Source organism: Nematostella vectensis, chromosome 4, assembly GCF_932526225.1.
Source record: "Nematostella vectensis chromosome 4, jaNemVect1.1, whole genome shotgun sequence".
Lineage (NCBI taxonomy): Eukaryota > Metazoa > Cnidaria > Anthozoa > Actiniaria > Edwardsiidae > Nematostella > Nematostella vectensis.
In genome coordinates, this window is record NC_064037.1 from 3,210,957 (window position 1) to 3,232,975 (window position 22,019).

At 42.7% G+C, this 22,019-nt stretch overlaps 2 protein-coding genes across 3 annotated transcripts; both read left to right on the forward strand.

Annotated features, from left to right (window-relative positions):
* Window positions 1-239: 239 nt before the first annotated feature.
* Window positions 240-11,840, forward strand: LOC5507563 (major vault protein). 2 transcript variants are annotated; one of them, XM_048726367.1, is made up of 19 exons: window positions 240-397; window positions 1,424-1,591; window positions 2,173-2,310; window positions 2,385-2,565; window positions 4,052-4,155; window positions 4,387-4,509; window positions 5,177-5,302; window positions 5,958-6,068; window positions 6,502-6,636; window positions 6,716-6,804; window positions 7,147-7,364; window positions 7,651-7,750; window positions 8,218-8,415; window positions 8,709-8,850; window positions 9,865-10,076; window positions 10,160-10,403; window positions 10,617-10,805; window positions 11,385-11,483; window positions 11,534-11,840. In XM_048726367.1, exons 2-19 carry the CDS (start codon window positions 1,454-1,456, stop codon window positions 11,549-11,551), a joined length of 2,565 nt encoding a protein of 854 aa, XP_048582324.1. In that variant the 5' UTR covers window positions 240-397; window positions 1,424-1,453; the 3' UTR covers window positions 11,552-11,840. The 2 variants fall into 2 exon arrangements, with proteins under 2 accessions (XP_048582324.1, XP_048582325.1); XM_048726368.1 differs by having other exon boundaries at window positions 246-397; window positions 1,429-1,591; window positions 11,385-11,840.
* Window positions 11,841-15,650: 3,810 nt separating this feature from the next.
* Window positions 15,651-18,340, forward strand: LOC5507570 (5-hydroxytryptamine receptor 1A). Its single transcript, XM_001628151.3, has one exon. It carries the CDS (start codon window positions 16,546-16,548, stop codon window positions 17,749-17,751), a length of 1,206 nt encoding a protein of 401 aa, XP_001628201.2. The 5' UTR covers window positions 15,651-16,545; the 3' UTR covers window positions 17,752-18,340.
* Window positions 18,341-22,019: the final 3,679 nt, after the last annotated feature.

Genomic DNA, 22,019 nt, shown 5'->3' on the forward strand with positions numbered 1-22,019 from the left:
CAGCGATTGGAATCGCAACTTGAGAAGGCTTAGTAAAACAAATTACACAATGTATATTTGGCCTATGCAGTTTTTATTTTTTTTTTTGGAAACTGCCTGTTTTTTGTTTTAATATTTATCTGTTGCTGGGAGACCTGTGGTTGGGAAAGTCCCAGGGTGGTGGTAATCATCACGAAATAATTCTGCGTTGAACGCCGACCGATGATTGGCTTGCAACGTTTGTGGCCCCTGATTGGTTTCTTCCAAAGTTCCGTGTTGTTCGATGCTGAGGGGTAGATTTTTGCAGATACTTTCTGCTTGTCGCCGCCTTTGAACAAGTATTTTCGGTGTTTCTACGAACTTGAAATTACTGAAAACGTAAAGGGGATTTAAGAAGCATTTCTTCTTCATCTTTACGGTATTTACGAGATAATATGGGCTATTTAAGGTTATTGAATCGAAACTCATTCAACCTTAGTTGCTACCTTACTCAATAAGCCTAACTTAAGATATTTTTAGCTTTTCCTTGTTGATTTCACTTCAATTTGTGCATGATTGAGCCTCTCATTTTAACATACAGATAAATTCGGATTAAGCGTTCCAAACTCTGTAGGATATAGATATGCATATAGATTTTAACGTCTTCTATTTCGATGAATTGTTCGGCCTTCTAACTCTGTATGAGACATGAACTTTCAAAAACACTTTAAAACTTTCGAGAGCGATCACAATGAAGTCATTGGGTAATATCACTGTTAGTTAAATTAACTGTTATGTTTTGAAGCAAATCAACTCTATGTACACTTGGTTTTACCTTTTTATAAGTTTCACCTTGTCTCGCATGAAAGCACTCAGCAAATGTTTTTCCTGACCTAGTTCTTTAACATTGAAACTTTCAATGATAAATTAGGAAATAACTTATAATAATTATGCATGAAGCTTGTATATTTTATCCTAACCTCATTTACCACAGAGTTCTATAAATGCGGACCCTTATATAGGATATTTTTTAATGATTAATAACCCACCTATTTTATTTTATTCTTTGTTATTCAATACCTCGCCCCCACCATGCCCTTGTCATTTCACACAGAGGCGGGTTATTTTCGTGATCCGCGAATGGCATTTTTTTTTTTTATGACGAATGGTGAAAAGGACAAATTGAAAACAATGATCCGTGATTGCTCCCTTTGCCATAATTTGTGAATGGCAAAATTTGATCAGTGTAAATCGGGATCTAAGCTCTTTACAATTACTCCTGTTCAGAATATGTGATTTATGTCACTGGCTCACCTATTGTGCAGGCTGTTTATAGGCATTTAGCCTATAGAGGCATATAGCCGTTTTTAGGTATAAACGGCTAACATAACGAGGATTGCTTCAAGTCAGACGTCTCCACTCCCACTAGGATCCTCCCTTGAATATCTATTTTCATGTTTGACAGAGCAGTGAACGATAGACTCCATATACAACCATGTCAAGATCAAGCAAAGAGAGTGACAGCATCTACCGCATCCCACCATACTACTACATTCATGTCCTTGACCAGAACAGCAATGTGACAAAGGTGGAGACTGGTCCAAAGACCTTCATCCGACAGGATAATGAAAAGGTTGGTGTATTCAATAATTAAATTATTTCTCATTTGTGATGTCAGTTCTCATTTGGGCCTAAATGTCAAAATCTCTGAAATTGGATCAATAAAAATCTGTTAGGCTAAAATATGTGCAGGTTAAAAAAAGACATTTTTTTATGTATGTTATGAAACTCAGTGCGAGTGACAAGGTGAAATAGGATGTCTCCCTGATCACTTGCTAGAATAATAATACTCCTCCTGCAGTCAAGGCTGTGCTACATTGACTTTCTGACCTCTAGAAACTTCTGTATGGTATTTTTAACTCTTCCACTGGATTGACTACTGTTCTCTACACCTTGTGGTTGACCAATGAGCATGGCATTAGTATAGTCCCTGTTTAGGGAACCCTGTGTTCATTATGAATATCATGGATGGGATGTCAGTATTCTTAATAACAGGAAACTTGTCACAGGACTTTTCTAAACACATAATACTCAAACTTGGATTTTGCAGGACTGTCTCCTTTATGTTCTTCCAATTATCAGATGTAAAGCAAAATCAAAACTAAAAATGACTGCATTATTGAAAGCTCATCAATATTTCTTTTGTATCCAAAGGTTATTCTTGGACCTGAGAAGATGATCACAGTGCCACCAAGGCACTACTGCATTGTGGAAAATCCTTGCCTACGTGACAAGGATGGGAAACTTGTCCTGGACGACTATGGCCAAATCAAGCTACGACATGCTGATCAGGTTAAATTAGAAAAAAAAAGAGAAGGAAAAATAAATGATGGCAGAATTAAACTTTTTACTTCCTGTTATTTTAGGATATCCGCCTTGCCCAAGACCCCTTCCCCCTCTACCCTGGCGAGGTTCTTAAACAAGGAGTGACAGCTCTAAGAGTGGTTGTGGCTAACTCAGCCTTGCGCCTTAGGGCTGTGCTAGACTTCGAGGATGCATCAGGAGAAAAAAGAGTTGCTGGTGATGAGTGGCTGTTTGAAGGACCAGGTACAGTACCATGTTACAGGCTTGACCAGGTGTGTACAGTGCCAAATTATAGAATACCAGGTATGTACAATGCCATACTACAGGATGGACCAGGTATGTACTATGCCATACTACAGGATGGACCAGGTATGTACAATGCCATACTACAGGATGGACCAGGTATGTACAATGCCATACTACAGGATGGACCAGGTATATGCCATACTACAGGATGGACCAGGTATGTACAATGCCATACTACAGGATGGACCAGGTATGTACTATGCCATACTACAGGATGGACCAGGTATGTGCAATGCCATACTACAGGATGGACCAGGTATGTACAATGCCATACTACAGGATGGACCAGGTATGTACTATGCCATACTACAGGATGGACCAGGTATGTACTATGCCATACTACAGGATGGACCAGGTATGTGCAATGCCATACTACAGGCTGGACCAGGTATGTACAATGCCATACTACAGGATGGACCAGGTATGTACTATGCCATACTACAGGATGGACCAGGTATGTACTATGCCATACTACAGGATGGACCAGGTATGTACTATGCCATACTACAGGATGGACCAGGTATGTACAGTGCCAAATTATAGAATACCAGGTATGTACTATGCAATACTACAGGATGGACCAGGTATGTACTATGCCATACTACAGGATGGACCAGGTATGTACGATGCCATACTACAGGATGGACCAGGTGTGTACAGTGCCAAATTATAGAATACCAGGTATGTACTATGCAATACTACAGGATGGACCAGGTATGTACTATGCCATACTACAGGATGGACCAGGTGTGTACGATGCCATACTACAGGATGGACCAGGTATGTACTATGCCATACTACAGGATGGACCAGGTGTGTACTATGCCATACTACAGGATGGACCAGGTATGTACTATGCCATACTACAGGATGGACCAGGTATGTACAATGCCATACTACAGGATGGACCAGGTATGTACAATGCCATACTACAGGATGGACCAGGTATGTACAATGCCATACTACAGGCTGGACCAGGTATGTACTATGCCATACTACAGGATGGACCAGGTATGTACTATGCCATACTACAGGATGGACCAGGTATGTACAATGCCATACTACAGGATGGACCAGGTATGTACTATGCCATACTACAGGATGGACCAGGTATGTACTATGCCATACTACAGGATGGACCAGGTATGTACAGTGCCAAATTATAGAATACCAGGTATGTACTATGCAATACTACAGGATGGACCAGGTGTGTACAATATGTACCACAGGCTGGACCAAGATATGCATAATGCTATGTTACCTGCTGGAATTGTTATATTGTCCATCGATAGATTTCTATGTAATTTTTTCATGCTTTCCAGAGTCAGAAGAGGAATTGTTACAAACATTTCATTTACCTTGGTGTTAGGAGTAAGGGATGACATGGCCCACTTGCAATTAATAAAGTGTTTGTCATCTTCAGGTACCTTAATTCCAAGGAAGGAAGTCGAGATAATAGAAACTGTCAGAGCAACGGTCATCCAGCCTAATCAAGCTATCAGACTAAGGGCCAGAAGGGAGACCAGGGTAGGTTTAGCACTACTCATTTCCCCCCAGAGGCCACACGTTTTTCTTTGATAATTGGGGCAGGCCCAAAATCTTTGGAGATATAAAAAAAATACTTTGGTTTTTACCTTTTTGTCTTATGGTTGTAATCGAATAATTGGCCTAAGAAAAGCATAATGGTCTAATTATCATATAAGTAAAACAAAGCTATTTTACTCCAGAAAGAACCTTAATGTTTTTTACCCATCCTAGGATCGTGATGGTCATATGCGAGTGACGGGAGAGGAATGGCTGGTTAAAAAAGTTGGTGCGTACCTTCCAGGTGCATACGAAGAAGTGGTGACGGTGGAGGATGCATTTGTTCTCACCGAGAAGGTCAGCTTCACCTTCAGCATCATCAACGGCATAATTCTTATCACTGCAGCTATCATTGGTCTTGTGTTTCTCATACAGTTTTCTGTTATCGTGATAACTTTTCTCGTTGCTATTGGTATCAACATCATTATTATTATCAATGTTGTTCTTTTTGGTATTGTGTTTGTTATGTCATATTTGGTATCAATGTCTTCCCTATCAATTGCATTCTTGTTTGTTGTGCCACTCATGATAAGGTACTGTGTTACCAAGTGGTTTTTGAGGCACTCACCAACTTTGAAAAAGAAATATACAAAGAATGAAAAATAGTATAATTATTTGTACAAAAGCTGTTAGATAATGTGAAAAATGTCATATTTTATTTTATAATAAAGAAAATATTGGCGTTTCTTGATTTCCTTTTTCTTTAGACTAGAAATTGGGAATAATTAAATAAATAAATGAATAAACACCCACACCCATCACCTCTTATTATTTATTTATCCTGTACCCTAGACCAAACCCTGTAACCCATTTTGGACAGTTACCAACTCATCTACTGTACCACATCCCATCTCTTAGCTTCACCCTTACCACAGCCTATTTAACTCATGATCACATCACACCACATTACATTAGCTGTTTGTTCCATCATTTCCACCAACATGGCCTGTCCTAAAAATTTCAGAAAGCATTGCACCTGCGAGCCACTGGGACCTACAAAGATGTCAATGGTGTTACCAGGAAGAATGGAGAAGAATGGCTGGTCACCATGAGTGATACAGAGGCACATATACCAGATGTTTATGAAGAGGTATTTGATTGCTTTTTATCACATCTCAGGAACGTATAAACTATAGGAGTTACTGTTAGAATGCCTTGCCCTTGTAGCCCCTTGAACCAAATTTTAGACATTTTGCATGCAAAATAAGATTTGATAGTGAAGTAATGGGACAAGTGCAAGGGATAGTATTTGGAAACTTTTTTGTGTGAGGGGATCCAGTTTTGGCTATCAGATAAATGTATGTATTCTTGCAGCCCAAATACACAGGATATCTTTTGTATTCAGATATAGTTTTATTCAAAAAAGAGTATCTTAAGCTTTACTTTAATTTTAGCTTACAGTACTTTTGAAACAACTTTCCTGGAAGTGAGTTAACACCCAATATTCCTATAAATTTGCACTTTGACACATTTTTCCAAGCAAAGAAAAGTATTTGGTTGACTCTTTCTCCTGGAAATGATATATAGATTGGGCACCAAAATATACAAATTTATCAGCATATTGATTTGAGTTGAGAGATGACTTTTTTATCATCTAATTGGCATGTATGTAATTGTTTACTCGGGAATACGAAGCATGTAATACAAGTTATTTCTATTGGTGTGTATGTAATTTTGCCTGTACGGGTTTTTGTTTGGTATGGCATCAATTCATTATATGAATACTGTGGTCTGTATGGTTACAGGTACAAGGAGTTATTGAGATAACCACCTTGAATAACAGGCAATACTGTGTGATCATGGACCCTGTGGGTTCTGACGGCAAGCCGCAGCTTGGGCAGAAAAAACTTGTAAAGGTATGTACGTAGAAAAAACATTTAAATAATGGCAATCAGGCCTTCGTCATATTTTTTCTCCTTAATTTTGTGACGCTTATTTATTTATTTTTTCAATTTTTCGATCACGAAATTCGCGATCTATGAAAGGCATGAAAATCACGAGGAATGTTACTCCGAATATGTGGTCTTTCAATATGCTTTAAGTGACGGATATATGCTTTAAAATATATTTTATTTTTATTAGTATTATTGACTTCTGCACATTTTTCGCAGTACTGTGACCTTTTTAATTTGATATGTGATTTTATCAGATAAAACATAGTTAATAGAGGGGAATCAACCTAATTAACCCTATAAACCTTGGTTAAAATTAAGACAGTATCTGTTTAATTTATCACGTGGATGCTTTCCTCGTTTAGTATTCGAAAGAATTCACAATCGTTTTTTTTAGGGTGAGAAGTCATTCTTTCTTCTGCCTGGGGAGAGTTTGGAGCAAGGCATTATACAGGATGTGTTTGTTCTTGGAGAAGACGAAGGACTGATTCTGAAGGCTAACGAGTCCTTTGACGACATATCAGAGGACGGGGTACGCAAACATCTTTGTTTATTCTACTGGCTTCAATATTTTACGCTATTTCAATCGCCAATCTTTTTTGCTTGAATAGAAAAAAGTTCTGCGCAATCCTGGAGACCGCTGGATGATTCGCGGACCCAGGGAGTACATACCTCCAGTCGAAGTGGATGTGACTGACAGGTAATGAACTTTTGGAATCTTATTCAAGTAGCCAATACATTCACAGTAACCTGAGGTTTTGAAGTCGCACAGTTCGGTTCATATCTCACGTTATTTCGCATGCACTTAGTCGTACCTTCTCTTACTTCTATGAAGACGTTCCTTTCCGTCTTTTCCTCAGTCTAAGTCACACGCTCCTTTCCGTCTTTGCCTCAGTCTAAGTCTTATGTTCCTTTGCGTCTTTACCTCAGTCTAAGTCCCACGTTTCTTTGCGTCTTTGCCTCAGTCTAAGTCTTACGTTCCTTGGCGTCTTTGCCTCAGCCTAAGTCCCACGTTCCTTTACGTCCTTGTTTCTTGCCTCAGGCGTAAGGCGATGCCCCTGGATGAAAACGAGGGTATCTATGTACGAGACATCAAGACAGGTAAAGTGCGCGCTGTGTGTGGTCAGACCTACATGCTGACCCATGACGAGGAGCTGTGGATGAAGGAGCTCCCTCCTGCCGTGGAGCTGCTTCTCGCAGGTGGCAAGGACCCCCTGGCAGACCGCGGCTACCGTAATATAGCCCCGCCCCCACGTGAGGGTGAGTATTATTATTTATTTAACTTTTGATTGTATCTTTAAAATTTCTCTTTGCCATACAACAACAACTAGAACAATATAAACAACAATAAAAACATCAGCAACAAACGCATACGCAGTAACAGCAACAACAACAATGTTCAACCCACGAGGAAATAAAAAACGTAGTAAGCCAGTATGTACTATGTTATGCAGAGACAGCATTTTGCTAGCTTGTCTCTACACTACCCCAACGGTAATAGGTTAAGTAGAGACACCATTTTGCTAGCTTTTCTTTGATCACACAGCTAAAAGCGAGACAAGACGCGACAAGACGCGGGTGATCACATATCGTGTGCCTCATAACGCTGCCGTGCAGATCTATGATTACACGGAGAAAAAAGCAAGGTACAGCCCTATCCCTTCAAGGATCCGTGAGAAAAAGAGAGTGAGAGAAAACAAAGCAAGAGAAAATGAGAGCGAGACAAAACGGAGCAAGTGAAAAAGAGAGCGAGAGAAAAGGCAAACTCTTCTTCTTCTGTACCTCTCATCCTCAAGAACCCAGTGCGTCGAGGTCACAGGTGTGAAAACGTGACGAAAGATGGCCAGCGGAGGGGGTGAGGGGCGAGGTCACAGGTGTGAGAACGTGACGAAAGATGGCCAGCGGAGGGGGGTGAGGGGTGAGGTCCCTCCTTTCTCTTCTCTATCGCCCCCCCCCTCTCCGACGCCTCGTTATCGCGCCTGTGACCCGCCCTGGGTACCCGAGGATGGGTGCCCCTCATTACACCCGGTATTGCCGCATCGAATCGAATAATGTCTTGCGTTTTTATATTCACCGAGGCTTCTTTCCCTTACTTGAAATTTCTGCTTTTCAGGGTGATATTCGGTCCAGAGCTGGTAATGTTAGGCCCAGATGAACAGTTTACCCAGCTAAGTATTTCTGGCGGCAAGCCCAAAAAGCCTAACGTGATAAAGGCCCTGTGTCTGCTACTCGGTCCAGACTTCTGCACGGATATTATAACAGTGGAAACCGCTGACCACGCTAGGCTCTCACTGCAGCTCTCGTACAACTGGTAAGTTTAGCTTCCCAATGTATATACACCCATTAGACATATAGTTGCACTCGGAAATCAGTGCATATAAACACTCTTTATGGGTAGCATATAAGTTACTGGATCCCGGTAGCTGAAAGCTATGCGAATGTCCATGAAAAAAAATGGCAGCAACTTTTGATTTGATACCCACAAAGAACTGTGGGTTACGACACATGGACTCTCTGAGAGCCACTTTATTTGAAATAGGCGTATACAGGAATGTATGCGTGCTTCTTATTGTTTAAGTTAAGTCTTATTGTATTGTGCTGAAGGCATTTTGACGCATCGGATAAGAGTGCCAAGGAAGCAGCCAAGCTCTTCTCTGTACCGGACTTCGTGGGCGACGCGTGTAAAGCCATCGCCTCCAGAATCCGAGGAGCTGTGGCAGGTGTACAGTTCGACGATTTCCACAAGGTAGGGGGGATGAGCAGTATTTAGTGCAATTTTCACAAGGTCGGGGCTTACTAGGCAGGGAATGGTATATATTTATTACTGGTGGAGAAAGCGGACTGTATTTTAAGCTACTCGCCCGCCCAGAACCTCATCGCTTCGCTCGTCGCAGCATTTTGGCTCTGGTACCCAGGGTAGGGTTTTCTACAGGGAATAGAATATATTTATTACTGGTGTATACCAGACAGCATTTTAGGGCAGCGTCCACGAGGAAGGGGTTTTCTAGACATGTACTGGGATATATCTATTACAGGTGGAAAACACGAACATATTCTAGGGCAGCGTCCACGAGAAAGGGGTTTACTAGGCATGTACTGGAATATATCTATTACAGGTGGAAAACACGAACATATTCTAGGGCAGCGTCCACGAGAAAGGGGTTTACTAGGCATGTACTGGGATATATCTATTAGGGGTGGGAAACACGGAAAATATTCTAGGGCAGCGTCCACGACAAAGGGGTTTCCTAGGGAGTGAAAGGAGTATGTTTATTACTGGTGTAGACCAGGCAGTAATTTAGTGCAGCCTCCACAACGAAGAGGTTTACTAGGCAGTGAAAGGAATATGTTTATTACTTGTGTAGAGTTCTAGTGGACCAAGTGCAGTATTTTAGTACAGTCCTAGGGGTCTATGTATTACTGATGGAGACCACGGGCAGTATGTAAATGCGTTCTCTACTAGGAAAGGGAATCATTGAGCTAGATGTTCAATAGATGTAAAACTATGTGTCAGTGTTATAGAGAAATCTCAACTTAATAGAGGGCCACAAAGCTATAATAGGGAGGATATATTACTGGTGAAGACCACGGCAATATTTTCACAACCAGGAAAAATTTCCACAACCTGGAAAAGAATGAATGGGCTAGAGCTTGGATGTCTAGTAAGCCCAGTCCTGGTAAAGAGCTTTAGCTATTTCTAAAAAAAAAGTGCAAACGATTCCCTGACAAATAACCAAACAGTTTCGTGTTCTGCTTTCAGAACTCTGCAAAGATCATCCGGTCCTCAGTGTTTGGGTTGGATGAGAACAAGAAGATCCGGAACAAGTTCACGTTTCCCGCCAACAAGCTCAACATCACAAGCGTCGACATCCAGTCGGTGGAGCCTGTGGACCAGCGAACCAGGGACGCCTTACAGAAATCTGTCCAGCTAGCTATTGAAATCACTACCAACTCGCAGGAGGCCGCTGCTAGGTAGGACAGCAGGCTCAATATTCATTAACATCATAAAGAAATCAGCTACATTTTGTGCTTTTGGTGCCTTTTTATATCTATAGGCATGAAGCAGAACGTCTTGAGCAGGAGGCGAAGGGGCGATTGGAGCGCCAAAAGATTTCGGATGAGGCCGAAGCTGAGCGTGCCCGCAAAGAACTGTTGGAGCTGCAGGCTCAAAGTGCAGCGGTCGAGTCCACTGGTCAGGCTAAGGCTGAGGCCCAGTCACGTGCCGAGGCGGCTAGGATACAAGGCGAGGCTGCTGTGCAACAAGCTAAGCTCAAGGCCGAGGCCACGAAGATCGAGGCGGTCAGTATATTTTATTTCATTAGCATCAAATAACAACTAAGACTTTTGTAAAGAGAAATATAACGCAGATGTTATTTTTCGTGTGTTTTTTTTGTCGTGCTTTTTGTTGAGTATGAATGTAAGAGCTATTTACTGATCAATCGTAACACTAAAAACCCTAAAAGCAGAGGGGAATCTACCGCGACCTTGTCTGAGCCTCTCCTATTCTCGTAGGAGTCAGATCGCGAGCGCATGACAAAGGACCGTGAAGCGGAGCTTGCCTATACGGCGGAGGAGAATGCGCTTGAGATTTCACGCGCAAAGGAGATGGCGGCCATCGAGACTGAGAAGTTCAGCAACATGGTGAATGCGATCGGCGCTGAGACAATCCAGGCTATAGCCACCGCTGGGCCGGATATGCAGGTGCGTTAATGTCCAGGTTGCACAGAAATACGATTGACTGTAACACCGTCTGTGCTTACATGGGTGCGGCCGTATCACCTTGTTTGATAAGTTGGTTATGTGTACCCCTCCCGTTCGAGCCTGTTTTAACATTGGTGTGGCTGTATCAGCTTGTTTACTAAGATGGTTAAGTGTACCCCTCTCGTTCTAGCATGTTCTAACATGGGTGTGTTTATAACAGCTTGTTTGCTAAGATGGTTATGTGTACCCCTCTGGTTCTAGCATGTTTTAACATGGGTGTGGCTGTATCAGCTTGTTTGCTAAGCTGGTTATGTGTACCCCTCTCGTTCTAGCATGTTCTAACATGGGTGTGTTTATAACAGCTTGTTTGCTAAGATGGTTATGTGTACCCCTCTCGTTCTAGCATGTTCTAACATGGGCGTGCTTGAATTACCTTGTTTGCTAAGCTGGTTATGTGTACCCCTCTCGTTCTAGCATGTTCTAACATGGGTGTGTTTGTATCAGCTTTTTTGCTAAGATGGTTGTGTGTACCCCCTCCCGTTCTAGCATGTTCTAACATGGGTATGGTTGTTACCCCAGGTCAAACTCCTGCAGTCTCTTGGTCTCAAGTCCACCCTCATTACAGACGGTAGTACTCCCGTCAACCTGTTCAGCACGGCGCAGGGGCTGATTGGTGCCATGGGAACCTCACAATAACATGGAATAACTAGTTGAACTTGATTGGTGCAATGGGAACCTCGCAGTAGCATGGAATAACTAGTTTAACTGGTTATAAACCGGTTTTATAACCAGTAGACACCAATGTCTTCAAAGAAGAAAGTAGTTAATTCACACACACCAATAATTACAATTGATAATTTAATTAAACAATGCTACAATGATATGGATTTCATGCGATACTTTATCAGTAATTCACCCAGTAATAAAAGTGAATGAATTAAATAATTCCCTCCGGGACCTCAGGATCGGTCCCCAATATTTAGTTGTTATACATTGTTACAAAATGAACGCACTTTAAAATAAATGTCTTCTCTATTTTGCGTCTCGTTATCATCTATAACTGCTATACTGAAATATAAACATCTTCCCAAAAAACTTTGAATAAGAACACCTGTTTATGAAATGAAATTGTCAACCTTATAGGCCAGATGTATGAGAAAAGAAAAACAATATTCACTTGCTTTTAGAATTCGGTCACGAACTGGTGTCCCCTGGATGACCCCTTTTAATATTACAAGACAGTCCATGAGAAATAGAAGAAAAATATTATTTAAAATATTCAAATTAATTCGGCTGGCTATCCAGAGAGTTTGATTGTCTCTTGGTGCTACTTATAGATATTAGAATAGCCAAATATTAGCGTTTGGTTGCAAGCAGAAAAAGGGTTTGGGTTTAGCTTTTGGGTTCCCGTCTATATCAGCGTTTGGTTAAACACGAGGTTCCGGGAAAGCTCCTCCCAGTCCCCGTGCTGAAAAACAATCAGTTATCAATCAGCCGTCAATGAGTCACCGTGTCAGAACAATCAGTTATCAATGAGTCACCGTGTCAGAACAATCAGTTATCAATCAGCCGTCAATGAGTCACCGTGTCAGAACAATCAGTTATCAATCAGCCGTCAATGAGTCACCGTGTCAGAACAATCAGTTATCAATGAGTCACCGTGTCAGAACAATCAGTTATCAATGAGTCACCGTGTCAGAACAATCAGTTATCAATGAGTCACCGTGTCAGAACAATCAGTTATCAATGAGTCACCGTGTCAGAACAATCAGTTATCAATGAGTCACCGTGTCAGAACAATCAGTTATCAATGAGTCACCGTGTCAGAACAATCAGTTATCAATGAGTCACCGTGTCAGAACAATCAGTTATCAATGAGTCACCGTGTCAGAACAATCAGCCGCCAAAGAGTCAAATGTCAGGACAACCAGTTATCAGCCGTCAATGAGTCAACGTGTCAGAACAATCAGTTATCAATCAGCCGTCAATGAGTCACCGTGTCAGAACAATCAGTTATCAATCAGCCGCCAATAAGTCAACGTGTCAGGAAAACCAGTTATCAATCAGCTGTCAATGAGTCAACGTGTCAGAACAATCAGTTATCAATCAGCCGTCAATAAGACAACGTGTCAGAACAATCAGTTATCAATCAGCCGTCAATGAGTCACCGTGTCAGAACAATCAGTTATCAATGAGTCACCGTGTCAGAACAATCAGCCGCCAAAGAGTCAAATTTCAGGACAACCAGTTATCAGCCGTCAATGAGTCAACGTGTCAGAACAATCAGTTATCAATCAGCCGTCAATGAGTCACCGTGTCAGAACAATCAGTTATCAATCAGCCGTCAATGAGTCAACGTGTCAGAACAATCAGTTATCAATCAGCCGTAAATGAGTCAACGTGTCAGAACAATCAGTTATCAATCAGCCGTCAATGAGTCAACGTGTCAGGACAATCAGTTATCAATCAGCTGTCAATGAGTCAAATGTCAGAACAATCAGTTATCAATCAGCAATCAATGAGTCAACGTGTCAGGACAATCAGTTATCAATAAGCTGTCAAGGAGTCAAATGTCAGGACAATCAGTTATCAATCAGCCGTCAATGAGTTAAATGTCAGAACAATCAGTTATCAATCAGCCGTCAATGAGTCAAATGTCAGGACAATCAGTTATCAATCAGCCGTCAATGAGTCAAATGTCATGACAATCAGTTATCGATCAGCCGTTAATGAATCAAATGTCAGGACAATCAGTTATCAATCAGCCGTCAATGAGTCAACGTGTCAGAACAATCAGTTATCAATCAGCCGTCAATGAGTCAAATGTCAGAACAATCAGCCGTCAATGAGTCCAATGTCAGAACAACCAGTTATCAATCAGCCGTCAATGAGTCACCGTGTCAGAACAACCAGTTATCAATGAGTCACCGTGTCAGAACAATCAGTTATCAATCAGCCGTCAATGAGTCAAATGTCAGAACAATCAGCCGTCAATGAATCAAATGTCAGAACAATCAGTTATCAATCAGCCGTCAATGAGTCAACGTGTCAGGACAATTGCTCTGAGCGCTAAATTAAAATTTCATATTCTAAAACAAATTCCTAGAGTTGTCCTAGCGGACCCTGATCTCTTAGGTAGATCCTCCTAGCTAGCAGGGTACTTAATTCCCACCCCCCCCCCCCCCCCCCTTGGCTATTGGCCTGGTCTTTGATCAGCGTCTGTATCAGCGTTTGGGTTAACGTCTGTAATTGCGTTTTTACGTTTGCGTCTGTATTAGCGTTTGGGTTAGCGTCTGTGATAATTGTTTTGGTTGGCGTCTGTACAGCTTGGGTTAACGTCTGTATTAGCGTTTGGGTTAGCGTCTGTTAACGTTTGTGTTTCCGTCTGTATTAGCGTTTGGGTGTTAGCGTATGTGATTTGTGTTTGTGTTAGCGTCTGTATCAGCGTTTGTGTTAGCGTCTGTATAAGCGTTTGTGTTGGCGTCTGTATAAGCGTTTGTGTTGGCGTCTGTATTAGCGTTTGTGTTGGCGTCTGTATTAGCGTTTGTATTTGCGTCTGTATCAGCGTTTGTGTTAGCGTCTGTATCAGCGTTTGTGTTGGCGTCTGTAATAACAGCATTTTGAGTCTGTATTAGTATTTGAGGTAGCGCCTCTATAGCTTATAAAAGATAGGACAGTAAAAACATTGTTTGGGTTTGTAATAAGCGTCTAGGTTTTCGTCTGATTTAACATTTGGGTTAGCGTAGTATTAGCGTTTAGGTTAGCGTCTGTATTTGGTTTGGCTTCAGTTAAGCGTTTGTTTGTACCCATTTATGGCAACCACTGTGTTCTTAATTATTCTATTTTTTACACACAGCAATCTCACCAAGTATCTCTCGTCCTCTCGCTCCCAGAACATGCCTTATTTCTTCGTTACCAAACAAAAGATTGTATCGTCTACATGTAAGTTTCGACCGACCAAACTATTCTTACGCTTTGTCCCCGACTCCTACAGGTCTTGCAGCCTGAAAAGAGGTTTCGATGCCCCAGAAAATACATATTTTCGATTATCACATAGCATGCGCTGTTTGACTGTGCTCTCTGATCTACGGCGAGCGGTTGCCTTTAAAAACAGTCGCACTCCTGGCTGGTGTTAATTATTATCTTTTTATCAAATCTCTTAAATCTCTTAATGATAGAGTCAAATTGGTGCCGCCTTTTTTCCCTTAGACGAAGCGGAACTGGAATATTCGATAAAAACACATTAAAGTTACCCCCTATCAAGCGCATTATCATCAACGGCAAAAAAGATCGTGCGGTGTTAGCTGTGTGAAGTACTAATGAACTTGCTTTCAGAACTTGCTTCAGCACTTAATCAAACATTAATGACTTAAAACGGGGATCTTACGATATATGTTTAAACTGAATGTTTCAATACTTTAACTTAGATTTTATTTTATTTCTTCTTTTTAAGTACGACAGGCTGTGGTAGATTAGAAGCTCAACACTTTGAGTCGCAAACCAATCCCCGACGCTCGTCACATTTTCTAATGATGTGATTGGCTTTATTCCGCGTATGTCTGATTGGTCAGCTTGATTGCGCCAGGTCGTGGCGAATCACCCTCTGGCCCAAACTGAACAGCAGGAGCCGCAAGCAAAATCAATTCGCCAGACTCCATATTACCACGTTATCAATTTGGATAAGCGGATTTCAAGTTCTGCTGGCAGCTATTCGCTGCTTTAACTAAACACAGGAAAAGAGATGAATAGGATCGGACACATTTGAAGCGACAAAAAGTCAATAAGTGATTATAACATGACTCAAAGCGCGCGCCAATAAACTAAATTGATAGACTCACTAGTTCCCACTGGACTTTACTGCCAGCCTACGTAGTGACGTTTGAATCAATTTACGAATTAATGCAAGTTTGATCGCTTTATGTCAAAATACTGCAGTAGTTGAACTTATCACTTAGTTTTATCGCTTTCACTCAGTCGAAGCAATAGAAATATTCCCTCGGGCTATCATATGCACACGCCAGGACAGACAGCCCATCTCGCTTTAGCAACGATCGCTGATGCTGACAACTTGCCAATCACTATATCAGCTAGCAGCTGCCAATCAAGTAAACCATTCTAATGCCTCTCAGCCGTCACTCGTTAATTTCTCGACTGTTTATTGGTGGCAGAAAAAGTGAGCGCGGCCCCAGCCTGATCAGGAACTGCTCCAAATATCACGAGTATTTACAATTCAAAGGCATTAGACGCAGAGATACCCATCACTCCTGATCTTGGACCTAGAGATCTATCATGTGAAAATAGCCGTTAAGTGGCTTGGCGCATCCTGGCTTTGTGATAATATTGTCTATTCGTAACTCAATACGAGCGATAAGAGATCTGCTGAGCTTGTCCTGGATCACATTTGACGTCCGAGCGCTGTTTTCATCACATATCGGCGGGTGGATATCCCTTTTCCGTCCGCTGATCGAGTGATCAAAAGTCGCGAGCGCTAGTTTAAAGTAACCTTTCAATAGGTTGTGCCCCGAACCAGCAGAGCATCGTTACCCCGTCAAGGTATAAAAACATCGTGTGCTGAGTCTAAAATGCCATCGGATTCTTAGCCTCATGCTGCGAAGGCTTTAGAATAGACGCAACTCAGGCCTGTACCGACAGAGTAATATCTAATCTCGTCGGCTTGGAGTAGAAACGCCGAGACAAAGTGTCTGTGTGAATTTATTCTTTCTCTGTTATTAAGCAGAGGATGGAAGCGCTCGATCCGACTAGCGCTTACTTTACGAATAACTCCACCGAACTTCAGCCCAACGAGCTTACATCGGTGACGCAGCTTAGAGAACCTTTCGGCTTGAAAGTGTTTCGCGGAATGATTTTCGCATTTGTGGTCATCGCGTCTCTGCTTGGGAATTCAGTTGTTATCAAGACCGTCTTCGAGAATTCTCTCCGCAAACCTATGACGTACTACCTTGTGAGTAACATGGCTGTCGCTGAGCTAATTGGTACGGTTCTCGTCCCTTTTAGCTACTCCTACCAAGAGATCTTCCACTGGCCGTTTGGCGAACTCCTCTGTCATATAATAGCACCATTGCAAGTGTTATCTGTGCTGGTAACAACCACATCACTGGCCGCTATTGCTCTGCATCGGTACAAAGTGTTTACGTCTCCTCGGCGAGTCCGCGTGAGCGGTAAAACCATTACTTGTACCATCATCAGTCTTTGGGCAATCGCCTTCTTCATCACTCTCCCTTCCTTTCTCTACCTCTCTCACGTTAAGTCGCCGACTCAAAAGGGGAAATACTGGTGCTTGGAACTCGTCCCAGGGGACCAACTTAAAGACTTTCCCTCGCCTGAATTGCGCAAATATTACATGATTCGGTTTTTTTGTAATTTCGTGATCCCGGCATGTGTGATGATGTTTTCGTATGGCGTAGTAAGCCTACAATTGCGCTTTCATCGAAATCGCGCAGTGAGAGACGTGGAGATGGAAACCGGCAGCGACCGAACGCGCGAGACGAGCGCTTCTACCCAACCACAGCAACAAGGGACAGTAAGTATGGAGCTGCACGAAGTCGTGCGCTCGCCCCCACATGCCCAACAACCACAGCACAACGCAAGCAACAGTACGCGAGAACAAGCGACTCGCGAGCGCGCACAGCGCAAACGTCAGGCTATCTCGGGTCTAGAGACGGACTTACTAAAGATGATTTACTTAATCATTCTGATCTTCCTCGTCTGTTACTTCCCTTATCAAATATTCTTTCTGCTGGAGTATTTTGGCGTTATGAACTACAAGAATTGGCAATACTTCGACATCACTCGAATTTACGTGTTTCTCCTGACGTGTTTCCCGTCCGCCATTCACCCTATCTGCTATGGTACGATGTCCAAGTTTTTCGCGCGCACATTCTCTCGACTGGTGCTATGCAGATGGTCGTATGGTGACTACCCGTGAAGTTAAAACCCCAAATTTGATCCCGTGATAACAGCGGGTATGAGATAATCCAAAAAGACAACTGGCCCTTCTTCTGTTGACGCAACCCAATCTATATTAAGGAAAACAAGGTGTCTTAGGTGCAGATTTTTGCACGGGCTTTCATCTCACACGATGCATTATCAGCGAGATTTAATGAGCCCAAGTCGGCGCATATGGTTTCAATACTGAGCATTACCAGCCAAGACCATAGCCAAATGAGGCATCAGTAGCTCGATCTTATGACCTTCGCATTTATAGACTAGATAGACCAAGTGATTGTACACCAAATGTTATTTTTTTTCAGCATACTCTCGTGTGTATGAATTGACAAATATTCTAGTCTTAGTGCAATTGTCAGAAAATGAATATGGTTGTAATTTATTGTTGGAGTCGTAATAGGTTTTTAAACGCTGATATGTGCTTTTCTTGTTTACAATCATTGGAAGAACAAGTTTTTTGTAGATGGGTATTAACCTAGCTGTTGTATATTGATAAGACATGCCTGTGAAAGGCTGTAAAGTATAGATTGATTCGCAACTCATAAAGTTATAAAATCTTCTTGACCCTTTGAGAGCCCCGTCAAGTTTGGCCGCATTCTCGTACTTTGGGGGTTTTCCCTTTGTGTGATCCGTGATGACGGGTTTTCCGTTCCCTCTACGTAAATAAGAACCGGCAACCGCACGGCATCTCGCCGCAAGGAAAAGTGCCACGAGGAATAATCCTACGGAAAACATCCTAAACCCTTGTGTTTTTTTTAGTAAAACAAAACCAAAAATCAAGCTTCTTCGAACCCCTTAGTGTGTTTGTCTTATTTTTGCAGTCAAAGTTTTTTTTTCTAATTAGGGACTGTTTGGGCCTCAGGGGGTAAAATATCAGTAGATCAAATAAAAATTGTCTGATTAGACCAGCTCATTTCCGAACAGACCTGAAAATCACACGAATCAGTCCACCAAGGGAGCCTGAGGCTATTGATTAGAAGCTTGGTAAATTAAGGAAAGGAAGTATCATCGATCAAATCAAATATCTCGATCGATCGGTTGCAAATCTTTTATATTCACTACAGTCCAGGGGCGAAAAAGATGACTTATGTTCGGCGTGACGTAGTTTGAGTGGAAATTTGATTTCCCATGAATATTTTATCCGGGAAACTTTTCGGCTTTCCATTAAACATTAAAAGTCAAAATAAAATCTATGAAGTCCGCGCGTTTTGAATTAGCCGAGAGAGTTACATTTACCAAGCCCGTACCCAGGATTTTTCTTGGGGGATGCGAAATCCAAAAAATTGGACCTAATTTTTCCGGGCTGGGGGGGAGGGAGCTCTTTGATACAAATCTGGCCATGCCTTTGCAGTATCTCCACGGGACGTTTATTGTCGGATTTGGCTACATGTACCTACATGATCTAGCTGATGCTTCATAGTTTTGTCTACATATAATAGCACGTCTATTGAGAACCGAAAGTGGACATTTGGCCGTTGTGAGGGGGCGCGTTCGAACCGCCTGCACACCCCCCCCCCCCCCCCCCCCCCCCGGGTACGGGTCTGCTTACCTTGGCTAGTACATGAAAAACTTATTTGGATTTTTTTATAAGACTTATCGCACTCAAGCCCCCAGCTTACGGGCCTGAATATGTCCATTGAACTGTTGAAAATAAGTAAGGTCTCTCAGGTCTATTATTCAACTATGTCAACCACAGACACATCACCTTCCTATCTTTTGTATGTCAAGATAGGGGGAACTCCATGACGCATGGGGGTGGGGTGGGGGTGTCTGACCAAAATCTAATACAAAAAAATACCAAGTATCAGGTGCTTTACAAGCCCCCAAAATACTTAAACAAAAACAAAGAGAAAACTTTCTCATTTTCTTGAGTAGCAATTTTACAACAATACCCCCCTTTGTCACTGAGCCAAACCCCCCCTATAGTGAAAAGCTAGATCCGCGCTTGTAAGCAGCATGCTCGAGTTATCGGAATTCTATACGATTATATTTAGCAGACCTAGCGCCTACAGACTACAGGTCTACGGCATTGACCTTGGGCCGGAAGGGCAATGGACAGCCTTGATTTCGCTTTTCCGTTTCCAAAAAACGTGTCCTTACTCACTCAGAGCTTAAAAATAAATTATGGATAATATTGCAGTCTCACATATAGAGTCTAAGTGCTGTAACGCCGGGCGTCGTGTCCCCGTCCCCCTTAGCCCTTAAAAAATACGGACCCCCTTTTAAGCCCTGCTACGGTGGGCTGCCTGGTTAAATTGTCTAGCTGTTGCTAGCAACAGAGTCGGTGTGATTTCATCTTACCTCGCCTCCTCTAGCTTTATTTTGCCCTTTAGCACGCTAACGTCATCTCTTATATCCTTCTTTTTCCATCTCTTTCTACCATTTCTGAATCTTTCTGTCTTTCTAACCAATCTCGGCCAGATCCCTCAGCTTCTCCGACCTTTTCTTCTGTGACTTCTCTAGTGTGACTTCTCTTGTGTGACTTTTCTTGTGTGACTTCTCTAGTGTGACTTCTTTTGTGACTTTTCTTGTGTCACTCATCTTGTGGCTTTTCTTGTGTCACTCATCTTGTGACTTCTCTTGTGTCACTTCTGTTGTGACTTCTCTTGTGTGACTTCTCTGGTGTGACTTCTCTTGTGTGACTTCTCTTGTGTCTTCTCTTGTGTGACTTCTAGTGTGACTTCTCTTGTGACTTCTCTTGTGACTTCTCTTGAGTGACTTCTCTTGTGTGACTTCTCTTCTTTTCTAGTGTGACTTCTCTTGTGACTTCTCTTGTGACTGCTTTTGCGACTTCTCTTGTGTGACTTCTCTTCTCTTTCTCTTTCTCGTATCTCTTCCTTAGTTGCCGTGGCTCAACTTCATACAAAGCTGCGTTACTTAGTTAGATGTTTAAAAGGTTAAAAAAAGTCTATATAATACCCAAAAGAGCATGAATTGCTCAAATAAGCGTCTTCCAAGAAAATGCCTCGCCTTATAAACTTGATGCAAGCCCAGACGTTTACAGTGCTGCAGAGATACCATCTGGCACATTGAATGCTTGTTCTGGGATTGATTGTTACTGCTTGCACGCTGTTAAAAAATTATTTTGGAGATGACACGAATTTTTAATACTAGCGCTTCTTTCGAATAAGCGCCTCCCCGAATAAGCTTCTCGCCGAATAAGCGTCTCGCCGAATATGCGTCTCGCCGAATAAGCGTCTCGCCGAATAAGCATCTCGCCGAATAAGCGTCTCGCCGAATAAGCATCTCGCCGAATAAGCGTCTCGCCAAATAAGCGTCTCGCCGAATAAGCGTCTCGCCGAATAAGCATCTCGCCGTATAAGCGTCTCGCCGAATAAGCGTCTCGCCGAATAAGCGTCTCGCCGGATAAGCGTCTCGCCGAATAAGCATCTCGCCGAATAAGCGTCTCGCCGAATAAGCGTCTCGCCGAATAAGCATCTCGCCGTATAAGCGTCTCGCCGAATAAGCATCTCGCCGAATAAGCGTCTCGCCGAATAAGCGTCTCGCCGAATAAGCGTCTCGCCGTATAAGCGTCTCGCCGAATAAGCATCTCGCCGAATAAGCGTCTCGCCGAATAAGCATCTCGCCGAATAAGCGTCTCGCCGAATAAGCGTCTCGCCGAATAAGCGTCTCGCCGAATAAGCGTCTCGCCGTATAAGCGTCTCGCCGAATAAGCGTCTCGCCGTATAAGCATCTCGCCGAATAAGCGTCTCGCCGAATAAGCGTCTCGCCGAATAAGCATCTCGCCGAATAAGCGTCTCGCCGAATAAGCATCTCGCCGTATAAACGTCTCGCCGAATGAGCTTCTCGCCGAATGAGCTTCTCGCCGAATAAGCGTCTCGCCGAATAAGCGTCTCGTCGTATAAGCGTCTCGCCGAATAAGCATATCGCCGAATATGCGTCTCGCCGAATAAGCGTCTCGCCGAATAAGCATCTCGCCGAATAAGCGTCTCGCCGAATAAGCGTCTCGCCGAATAAGCGTCTCGCCGAATAAGCGTCTCGCCGTATAAGCGTCTCGCCGAATAAGCATCTCGCCGAATAAGCGTCTCGCCGAATAAGCATCTCGCCGAATAAGCGTCTCGCCGAATAAGCGTCTCGCCGAATAAGCGTCTCGCCGTATAAGCGTCTCGCCGTATAAGCGTCTCGCCGAATAAGCGTCTCGCCGTATAAGCATCTCGCCGAATAAGCGTCTCGCCGAATAAGCGTCTCGCCGAATAAGCATCTCGCCGAATAAGCGTCTCGCCGAAT